The sequence below is a fragment of the Octopus sinensis genome, linkage group LG30, assembly GCF_006345805.1.
Source record: "Octopus sinensis linkage group LG30, ASM634580v1, whole genome shotgun sequence".
In the NCBI taxonomy this organism is placed as follows: Eukaryota; Metazoa; Mollusca; class Cephalopoda; order Octopoda; family Octopodidae; genus Octopus; species Octopus sinensis.
In genome coordinates this window covers 7436690-7448050 of record NC_043026.1, presented here as the reverse complement: position 1 = coordinate 7448050, position 11361 = coordinate 7436690, and the positions used below count along the sequence as shown (strand labels likewise).

General features: G+C 39.3%; 2 protein-coding genes across 2 annotated transcripts; one reads left to right on the top strand and one right to left on the bottom strand.

Annotated features, from left to right (window-relative positions):
- Nucleotide 1: 1 nt before the first annotated feature.
- On the bottom strand, nt 2-4546 carry LOC115226556 (zinc finger protein 239-like). The gene is made up of 2 exons (XM_029797559.2): nt 4287-4546; nt 2-2104 (listed from the first exon to the last, which is right to left on the bottom strand). The coding sequence occupies exon 2, from the start codon at nt 1783-1785 to the stop codon at nt 640-642; it is 1146 nt and encodes a 381-aa protein (XP_029653419.1). The 5' UTR covers nt 1786-2104; nt 4287-4546; the 3' UTR covers nt 2-639.
- A 1707-nt stretch (nt 4547-6253) lies between these two features.
- On the top strand, nt 6254-11361 carry LOC115226572 (zinc finger protein 239-like). The gene is made up of 2 exons (XM_029797579.2): nt 6254-6889; nt 9849-11361. The coding sequence occupies exon 2, from the start codon at nt 10045-10047 to the stop codon at nt 10792-10794; it is 750 nt and encodes a 249-aa protein (XP_029653439.1). The 5' UTR covers nt 6254-6889; nt 9849-10044; the 3' UTR covers nt 10795-11361.

The following is an 11361-nucleotide window of genomic DNA, read 5'->3' as shown; positions in this document are numbered from 1 at the left end:
ATTTTCTTTTGTGTTCTAAAAACCATGCAAGAAAAGAGATTTTGTAAGATCAAATTTAGTTCATTTTATATTAAATTTAGTAATTGTCTTAACAAAATCTAATTAAATTGATAAATACAAAACCAAAACCTGTGACCCAATCAGAACTAATCGAAGCTGTTATTAATTACATCAGTTTAAACACACACACACACACATATATACATCTACATACACCAGCATCATCAGTTTTAACCTCCACTTTCCATGCTTGCATGGACTAGATAAAATTTACATATCTATCTATCTATCTATCTATCTATCTATATATATATATATATACACACACACACATATACTTCATTAAAAAACAGCAAAAATATCACAAAAACTGTATATGGATACACAATATGTGTTTCTATCAAGGTAATTGTATTTCTGCATATAACTTTATCTTGCTCCATTCTTAACAAAACTGTGCATTCTTGGAGTGGTTGGCATTAGGAAGGGCATCTAGCTGTAGAAACCATATCAAATCAGACAAGAGTCTGGTGCAGGCCCTCAGTTTATCAGCCCTGGTCACACCATCCAACCCATGCCAGCATGGACAACGGATGTTAAATGATGATGATGATGTTTTATATTTCAGTATTGATGCAATTACATTTCTGCATGAAGAGATACATGCGTAGTTAAGTGACTTTTTTGAGAGAATGATTTACCACAGACATCACAGTGATATGGCTTCTCCCCTGTATGGACACGTTTGTGTGTTGTCAGTTCACCACTCTGAGAAAAGGATGAACCACAGATATCACAGTGGTATGGTTTCTCTCCCGTATGAACACGTATGTGTCTGGTTAATTCACCACTCTGCGAGAACGGCTTACCACAGATATCGCAATGGTATGGGTTCTCTCCCGTATGAATACGTCTGTGTTTAGTCAAGACACTGTTTTCAGAGAATGATTTACCACAGATATCGCAGTTGTAAGGCCTCTCTCCTGTGTGAATTCGTATGTGTCTTGTTAAATCGCTCCCCCTTGAGAATGATTTACCACAGATATCACACTGGTATATTTTCTCTTCTGCATGAAAATACTTATGTATGGTTAATTCGCTGCTTCCATAGAATGATTTACCACAGATATCACAATGAAATGGCTTCTCTCCTGTATGAACACGTTTGTGTTTTGTTAACTCACCACTCTGAGAGAACGACTTGTCACAGACATCACATTGATATGGCTTCTCCCCTGTGTGAATGCGCTTGTGAGTAATCAGGTTGCTACTGCCCGAGCAGGACTTACCACAGATATCACAGTGATATGGTTTCTCTCCTGTATGAATACGCTTATGAGTGGTTAGGTTACCTTTACGAGAGAACGATTTACCACAGATGTCGCAACGATAGGGTTTTTCTCCTGTGTGAATACGGTTGTGAATAGTCAGTTCACCACTCTGAGAGAATGATTTACCACAGATGTCACAGCAATAGGGTCTCTCCCCTGTATGAATCCGTTTATGAGTGGTGAGGTTACCTTTTTGAGAGAAAGACACACCACACACATCGCAGTGAAACGGCTTCTCTCCTGTATGAATACGTTTGTGTTTAGTTAAATCACCATTTTCAGTGAATGATTTGCCACAGATATCACACTGATGGGACTTCTCTCCGGCAGGAATGCGCTTGAGTTTTGTTAAGTCACTACTTCCAGAGAACGGCTTACCATGGACATCACCATAGGATGACTTTCCAATCACTTTTGGCATATCTTCAGGATAAAACCCAATTAAGTTTCTCATATAATCCAAAGGGGATATTTTCCCTATTTTCGTTTTATTGTATATTCCTGACAAATATTTCTACTGCTGTATTTCCAGTAACCATAATCTTTGTCGATATTTGAAGATGCTGTAAAATTCTTTGCGAAATCATCCAAGTTTAATTAAAAAGGAAAACAAATTTGAAGAAGAGAATTGACGTCATTCCACTTATTTCAACATAATTCTTCGGAATTATCAAATCCGTTCTGCATCACATTTTCTTTTAGTCTTTCGAAGATGATAAATATTGACGACGCATCTGATGAAGAATGAATCAATGCCAAGGTCATCCAATATTCTGAAACAAGATAAAGAAACAATAATGTAAGATATGAAGGAGACAGATTTGAAATGCAAAGATATAAAAACAAAGAATATTTTTTTTCAGGGAATTTCTTCGGAGAATCTGTTGATATAAAAAACACCATCCGAGCGTGGCCGTTTGCCAGCCTCATCTGGCACCTGTGTCGGTGGCACATAAAAAACACCATCCGAGCGTGGCCGTTCGCCAGCCTCGCCTGGCACCTGTGCGGGTGGCACGTAAAAAGCACCCACTACACTCACAGAGTGGTTGGCGTTAGGAAGGGCATCCAGCTGTAGAAACTCTGCCAGATCTGACTGGAGCCTGGTGCAGCCTTCGGGCTTCCCATACTTCAGTTGAACCGTCCAACCCATGCTAGCATGGAAAGCGGACGTTAAACGATGAGGATGATTAACCAAGAACAGCTGAACATTTTATAACCTAAATGTATTTAAGTTCATATTGTGTTGAATCAAAAGTTTTGTAATATTTTGGTAACGTATTTTAGTTACAACAAAAACAGCCAAACATTCAAAGTAGAAGCCACCGTGTTGTACCATCTGAAGCCAGCTTTCAGCCATACAAGTTCTCGTCCTTCAAGATGAAGGGTTCCTCTTGGTTGATGAAGCACTGCAAGCACAGGAAGGGAGTCAGGGACCAGAACAAGGAATAATCTTACGGAGATATTTTCCCAAAATTCCAACATGCATAATAAACTCCAAGGTAAGATCCAGTAGGCTCAAAAGAAGCCACACACACAGTGAATAATAAAAGTAAGAATCGAAATGGGGAAAGGAAAAATCAAATTGATAATTTACAATTGCATTGTGTGAGATATCGTCTGAGTAACGAAACAAGTGTAATGTCAATCTGATTTCTCCTTTGTACATTTAAATTTAGTAAAACAGGAGACTGGAAAAATTTTCAGGTATTATATAGTCACCATTACATGTGTTTCATTTCCTAATAGGAGTTACCAAATTGGACATGCAGGAGAAAACATAAAGGTATTTCCTATAAGAAATTCATCAGGTAGAGAATCAAGTAATACAGTGTCTTCAGCATGGCAGTGTTCCAGAGGGAGTCTTTTATGTTTGAGACAAGCACTTCAGGCATGAAAGTGCCAACAGCCAAACTTTCCCGAGATGCTTGCATGGAAACGAAACTGTCCAGCATACAATCATTTAGTGCCCATGCCATTAGAGAGTTGTGAGATTGTGTGGGGCAGCTGTTGTTGCATGCAAAACGAATTAAAAAAATTATGAGAAGGTACTTAAAGCAAAATTCCTCTAAAAATCCCACACATGAAGGCGATCTGTTACAGACCTTCCCCTGGATTTCTTTTGTTTTTTGGTAAATTTAGCGAAGGACCACTGCGAAATTTCCAAGATGCATGAGGCCGGGAAATACCGAAACGAAATGAAAAAAGAAAAAGCAAATTTATTAGAAAAGTAAAAAAGAAATATTTTGGTGACTCTAAAGTATTTAATTAAAACAGCATTAATTATTAGATGTAATGATATCTAAAAGTCCACAGAAATTAAACCACAGCAATACCTGTAGTAAACGCAGGTATTTTATTTCGTTTCAGTAATTCAAGTCAAGATTTTATAAATTCCCCAATTTCTTAAAAAATTACGTCTTAATTATTTTCTCCAAAACAGAAATGTTTTTAAAAGCATTTCATGGACATAAACGTCATCAAAACCTTCGGAAATGTTTCCCACAAAATTTCATCAAGGAACATGAGCAGTCTGCGTTGCAAGACGCTTACTTCCCAACCACATGATTCCGGGTTCAATTCCATTGCGTGACACCTTCGGATGTCTCCCACTGTAACCCTTAGCTGACCAAAACCTTGTGAGTGGATCTTGTAATTGGAAACTGAAAGAACCCCATCGTATATATATATATAAGAGTGAGTGCGCGCGCGCTTCTATTTATCCCACTACTTGATAAACGGTATTGGTTTATTTACGTCTGTGAGGTAGCAGTTTGGCGAAAAGACCGACAAAACGAGTACCAGATTCAAAACCCTTCAAGGCGGTGATCCCAGTATGGCCGTAGTCCAATGATTAAAACAAATAAACAATAAACAACTAAGAAAAGTACGAAGACGCAAAGTCACTGGGGCCCTAAAGTGTAGTTATACTCAAAGAACGTTAATGTTAATGGTTACCTTGTAATTATTGTTTAAGCACCGCTGTAGCTTTCTTGGACGGAGTCACGGGTGGAAGGACGGGAGATACGGAATTGGTATTTTGGTCGAGAGGGGAGGAGGGGGATCAGTGCAGCAAAAGTCTGTGAAGGACGAAAGATGAGAGGAAGATGGATGGAATCCGCTGGAAACGGTGGAAAGGACATCAGGACATCGCAGAAGAGATATCCAGAAATACGGATAGGCATTCGGCAGAGAATGGATTGCTGCGTTCTCATTGGTTAATTTTGGTCAGGTGATGATGAAGACCGTTCTTCTGTTCTGCAAGGGGGAATGGGAAGGGGGGAAAGTCCGAGGGTTACCACTGCTACTACTACTACTACTACTACTACTACAAATACCATTGCTGCTACTACTACTACTACAAATACCACTGCTGCTACTACTACTACTACTACAAATACCACTGCTGCTACTACTACTACTACTACAAATACCACTGCTGCTGCTACTACTACTACTACTACTACTACACAATTTCGTCTGGTATTCTGAAAACAATATTTTTCCTCGAGGTCATCAATGTAGTAGCAGCAGCAATAGTAATAGTAGTAGTAGCAGCAGTAGCAGTAGTAGTAGTAGTAGTAGTAGTAGTAGTAGTAGTAGTAGTAGTAGTAGTAGTAGTAGTGGTAGTAGTAGTAAGTCCCCTGGAGATTATTGTCTCAAGTCCTGGGCCACGCAGGGTCAGTTATTAACCCTACATGGTTTATCCGTGACTGAGATCCTAATATTTTCTCTGAAAGAGACGTCAGTCGGTCAGTCGGTCAGTCGGTCTCAGGGTTGTGACCCATTTACAGCTAAGCAGACTGGAACAATGAGAAATGAAGTGTCTTGCTCAAGAACACCACAAGTCGCCCAGTCCAGGAATCGAAACCACAATCTTGAGACCACAAGTGAAACACCCTCTGCACGTATCTTCACTCATGCCAGTGTCTCTACGCATTAAAGCTTCTATTTGCCATGGGGGTGGCTGTGTGGTAAGAAGCTTGCTTCCCAACCACATGATTCCGGGTTCAGTCCCACTGCAGGGCACCTTGAGCAAGTGTCTTTTACTATAGCCCCGGGCTGACCAAAGCCTTGTGAAAGGTAGGCGGAAACTGAAAGAAGCTCATTGTATATATGTGGGTGGGGGTCAGTCTTTATTTATTTAATCGACCCCGGAAGAATGAAAGGTAAAGTCGACCTCGGCGGAATTTGAACTCAGAACGTAACGACAGACGAAATACGGCTACGCATTTCGCCCGGCGTGCTACCGTTTCTGCCAGCTCGCCCATTTACTAGTATTTATTTTATCGACCTCGAAAGGATGAAAAGCAGCGTCGGAATTTGAACTCAGAACTTAAAGACGGACGGAACGGCGCCAAGCGTTGGATCTTTTCGGTTTGAACGGCAGTTTTTTCTCGCAGTGTCATATGAAATTGTCACCCATAATTATGACCCTAGTATCGATCTATTGCATTTCAATCTGTTTTAGGGTTAGGGTTAGTTAGGGTTACGGGTGGGGGGAAGGGTATCTGTTTTTCTTCACAAATGTAAATAAACCCAACCTGTTTCTTAAACGAGGGATATATTCATACGGCACAGAATGTTTTTTTACCTCAATAGACGTCATTGATTGGTTGAAATTGTAGAAATTGAAGAAAAAAAAACAACAAACATCTTACAAACTATAGAATTTTCTCAATAAAACCAAGAGAAAAAGATGTTTTATAAACACATTCTTCCAGTATACGAAGTTTAAAGTTTTTTAGTTACCTAGAAATTATGTTAAAAACTGCCGTTCAAATCTAAGAGATCTCTCAGGACGTAAAGACGGACGGAACGGCGCAAAGCGTTTTATCCGGCGTCCTAACCGGATTCTGTCCCTCTCGCTTTCATTTACGCAATGGAAACTTTTACAAGCGGGGACATGAACTTCCGAACACCGCCCACAAGCCATTATCTATTGGTTTCCTATACCACTTCCTGTTGTTAGACCACCACTACTACTGCTAATAGTACATCAGCCTGTGCTAGTGTAGCAGACTAGTTTCTGTAACCACATGTGAAGGTATAAACAGAATGAACACCCATTATTTATATCTAGAGAAAGACTGCACCATTTAATATAAGGTGATGTCAAAAGGAAGGCGGCTTTGTTTTCTCTTCCCCTAGAGTGACCTCCCTTGCCTGCCACGGGCACTGACTCCTTGACTGCAGCGGAACAAAGGAGTGTGGGCTTTGTCTTTCAACTAAATCACATCCTACAGAAATATTTCCCCCTAATACTCCGATAAATCGATTAATTCTATAAGATCATAAATTATTTATTATCTGTTTAATGTAACGAATCGTTTAAGCGTTCTAAATTCCTTTTATATTATATGCAAAATTAAATTAACCATTGACAGCTCCGTTCTTCCTTCCAAAGTGCTCGACCTTTCAGTTTTTTCCGCAATCGTCTTCATTGTTCTTGCTTAAATAACATCAGTGATGCGTATAATTAATTTAAATTAATTATAGCCGCTTCCGAAGTTCTTCATTTACATCTATGAATTAACACCATTCGGACCGGGTATTATCTGGTAAGTAATTTTAATACATTTAAAACAAGGGTTTTAAATGGTGGTGGTGATGGCAGAGAGGTTGGCATTTTTTTTTTTATTATTCTCCATTTTCCGGTCAATTTTTTGCATGGTATTTCCTTTCTTTTTTCTTTCTTTCTTTTTTTTTTTTTTGTTATTGAATTATCATAGGCGTCCCAGTCATGACCGCCCCGCTCTTGTGTGTATTTATAACCTGGACTTCGACAAAAATGTGTCGTTCGGGATGTGATTTGATGGGTATTTAATAGTTCTTTCGGTTTATTCTCTTCGGATAGAATCGGTAATTATCTAGTGTAACCCCAAACCACAATTTCTTCTAACTGTGTGTTTTAAACATCGTAGCTTACGCATCTAAAAAAGAGGGAGGGGAATCATTCCCACCCACCCCCGGGCTCCTTTTCGGCTTACCTTCAGCTTTGAGGGGTTTTTCGTAATTTTTTTCTTCTTATGTTAAACGTAACTTTGAAGAATATTTATTGAGCGCAGATGTTTAATATATAAATGCGACAAAAAGGTTATGTTTTCAAAAGAGAAATCAAATCTGGAAAATTACGTTAAAGGAGAGGTTGAGGGCAAAAAATTCTCCCCCTGTATGTATACGCGTGTGCATATATATATATATTATATATATATATATATATATATATATATATATATGTATGTATATTATATATATATAAGGCCAACGAGGGTACGGACGCCGCTATATATAAATATGTAGAAAAATACAAACTGGGACAATAATATATATATTATATATAAATCGCATTCTCAGATACTTAGAATGCAAATCCGAAGAAATTAGTTTTTGCCATTCTGGGTTATTTCCGATGTGATTCTGTTAGAATGCCCCCGTTAGTGTTTATGAAAGTGTATTAAATTATATTTTAGGGATTTTAATTTCTATCATCTGCATGAGACGTGAGGAATATTATCGATGGCACCACCCATTTAGTACGTTTCTAATTAGTCAAGCTAATTTTATTAATATCTTGTGCAGTAATTATCTCGTTTTAAGGTGAACTAAGGGAGGGTGACCTCCGTGTGTTCAGGGTCGAAGTTCCGTTGTTTTATCACAAGATTAACATCGTCAATTAATTTACAGGACAGGACGAGAAATGACTTTTGACCCCCAGCAAATAAACCAGTGAAGTTTTCTGACACTTTTTCATTTGATCAGCAAATCTTGACTGGGTACCTTTCATCGTTATTTGTTCAAGTTAAACATAACAGCTAATCTCTCTTAAATCATAGTCGACCTTTTCATAAAAGGAAGGACTCTGTCAACAATACAGTCCTTGATAGCAAAACAAAAGGTCAAGATAATCAGAGCTACAATGATTTTTATTTTACGTGTGTTTGACGAAGGCCATCATAGGGTTAACACGTGCAGTCTCTCTCTCTCTCTCTCTCTCTCTCTCTCTCTCTCTCTCTCTCTCTCTCTCTCTCTCTCTCTCTCTCTCTCTCTCTCTCCACACACATGTACAAGGGGTTGCTGAAAAGGTCCTGGCTTTAGGTAAAAGAAAATACAAGAGGTTAATTGTGATTTTGTTCAACATATTCCCCTCCCAAATTCACACATTTATTGCAACAGTCCTTCAATTTTCCTAAGCCCTGTAAAAGAACTGGGAAGATTGGGCCTGCCTGTATACATGGCTAACTTTCACCAAGTCATTCATCTCTCCCTAGTTTCCTCAGTGGCCATTATATGAAAGGGTGAAGGGCTCTGTCAAAGTTGACCTCGGCAGAATTTGAACTCAAAACACAAAAGACAGATGAAATGCTGCCAAGCATTTTGCCCAGAATTCTAATGATTCTGCCAGTTCACAGCCTTATATTGATCCCCAAAAACATGTTACTGATGAAATAAAGGGATCCTAACTTCCTGATTCATGTGTTCCTCTCATTTTTAACCCTTTCGTTACCAATTTCTGTTGAAATACACTCTCTTTGACTTAATTAATTTTAGAAAAATCAAGATCAAATTCGATGACTGATGTCCATGCTAGCAAGGTGCAAAGAGCACCATACGAGTGTGATCGTTGCCAGAGCGACTAACCGGCTTCCGTGCCAGTGGCACATAAAAGGGCATCATTCGAGTGTGATCGTTACCAGCATTGCCTTACTGGCACCTGTGCCCCATGCTAGTAGGGTGCTAAGAGCACCATCCGAGCGTGACCATTGACAGAGCGGCTAACCAGCTTCTGTGCCAGTGGCACTTAAAAGGCACCATTCGAGTGTGATCGTTACCAGCTTCGCCTTACTGGCACTTGTGCCCTGTGCTAGTAGGGTGCTAAGAGCACCATCCGAGTGTGATCGTTGCCAGAGTGGCTGGCTTCAGTGCCGGTGGCATGTAAGAGGCACCATTCGAGCATGATCGTTACCAACGTCGCTTCACTGGCACCCGTGCCGGTGGTATGTGTTAAAAGATTCGAGTGAGGTCATTGCCAGTACTGCCTGACTGGCCCCCGTGCTGGTGGCATGTAAAAGCACCCACTACACTCTCGGAGTTGTTGGCGTTAGGAAGGGCATCCAGCTGTAGAAACCTTGCCAGATCAGATTGGAGCCTGATGCAGCCATGTGGTTTACCAGTCCTCAGTCAAATCGTCCAACCCATGCTAGCATGGAAAGCAGAAGCTAAACGATGATGAAGAATTTAATAAAATGCCTGTCATTTTCAAAACTAACATGAATTTTGATGGAAGTTTTTAATTTGGATCACTTTAAAATTGAGAAATCGTATAATAAAACTAGGGGCCTTGTTTCAAAAGGGTTGTGCTTTTCATAATAACCTTACTACAATTATTTAGATTCCACCAAATCATGTAACAGAGAGTTTAAATGTTTTGGTCCACAGCTCGTGCACACACACACACACATATGTACATTTTCGTTCTGGCACCAGCGTTAAACCGTCATATTTTTGCTTTCTTTGCAGGTATGCCAGCCGATTGCTCCATTACAAGTCAGTGCAAACTTTTCTCCTGGTGAACAGAAAATAACATCTCCACTTCATATTTCTCACGCTTGTGAACAGACGTCTGTCATATCAAAGACAAGGAACTGAACTTTTATAGATTATATTCGCAAGACATTTCTTAGCTCTTAAGAAAGAATTCTTCAAGAATATTGATATGGAGGACCTTAGTCACTTCAACAATCCTGAGACACTTGTCTTTAATGATATAGAGACAGTTACACTGACAGACAGAGATGAGAAACCTTTATATAGCGAAACATTTACCAATCAAAGAACTTTGTACGACGATATTCCTCAATATTCTTGTGAGATTTGTAGGAAAACTTTCACTTCGCAATTAGATATCTTCGTGCACAAAGAAATGCACAGTAAGGAAAAAACATTCCGCTGTGAAATTTGTGGGAAATATTTTGTGTCCACCAGTGTGTTGACAAAGCATAAGTTGATCCACACAGGTGAAAAACCATTCCACTGCGACATCTGTGGAAAATCTTTCACTCAGAATTCTAACTTAGTCGTTCATCAAAGAATCCACACGGGGGAAAAACCGTATGAGTGCGACTTGTGTGGAAAATCTTTTGTGAACAAATCTCATCTCGTGACCCACATACGTAGCCATACTGGAGAGAAACCTTTCCACTGTGAAATCTGCGGCAAAGCCTTCAGCACTAATTTCCTCTTAAAGACGCACAGACAGATCCACACGGGACAGAAACTTTTCCACTGCGAAATCTGCGGAAACTCTTTCACTCAAAATTCCCACCTTGTTATCCACATCCGGAGTCACACGGGAGAAAAGCCGTATCATTGTGAAATCTGTGAGAAATCCTTTTTAACAAACAGTCATTTGAAGAGACACAAACGAATCCACAGCCGAGGGAAACCATTCAACAGCGAAACATGAGGGGTCCTTCTGCTGCGAATCTCAACTCGAAACCCCAACCTGTGTCGGTAGGGTGGTGGTTGTTTGTCGGAAATAATTGACTTTGAAGTTCCATCTCGTATATCTAGAAGTGTGTTCTCATTGAATGAAAATCTTTTCTCCAATACAATGATTCTTAACCATTTTTTTTTTTGTTTTTTTTTAGCACCAACCTTGCCCACCTCTTTTAAGTAGTTGTTATTCCCAGCCCTGCTCTCAGTGGCGAGTGAGATATTATGACTAAACTAACGTAAACCTTTAGGATTTAATCCAGTTATATCCAGCCCAAATATTTTCCTTATTTTACATTCGAATCAACCTAATCTGGCTTCTCACACCTACCCTACATTGTCATTCTAAAAATAAAGTATTATATCATCAAAATCTCGAAGCTACTAGATAAAGCATAATTAATTTAAAACAATTAATTGAAACAATGTGAATGAATAAGTCCTGCATCTGACAGAAAAACCTGAATAGTGATGGATGGTCACTTGTGGATTTTACTCAAAAAATGAATTACATAAGCTTTAAACAGTGAAATGACAA

Coding starts and splice junctions, on each gene's coding strand:
- LOC115226572 (XM_029797579.2), top strand. CDS start 10,045: ATGGAGGACCTTAGTCACTTCAACAATCCTGAGACACTTGTCTTTAAT.
- LOC115226556 (XM_029797559.2), bottom strand. CDS start 1,785: ATGAGAAACTTAATTGGGTTTTATCCTGAAGATATGCCAAAAGTGATT.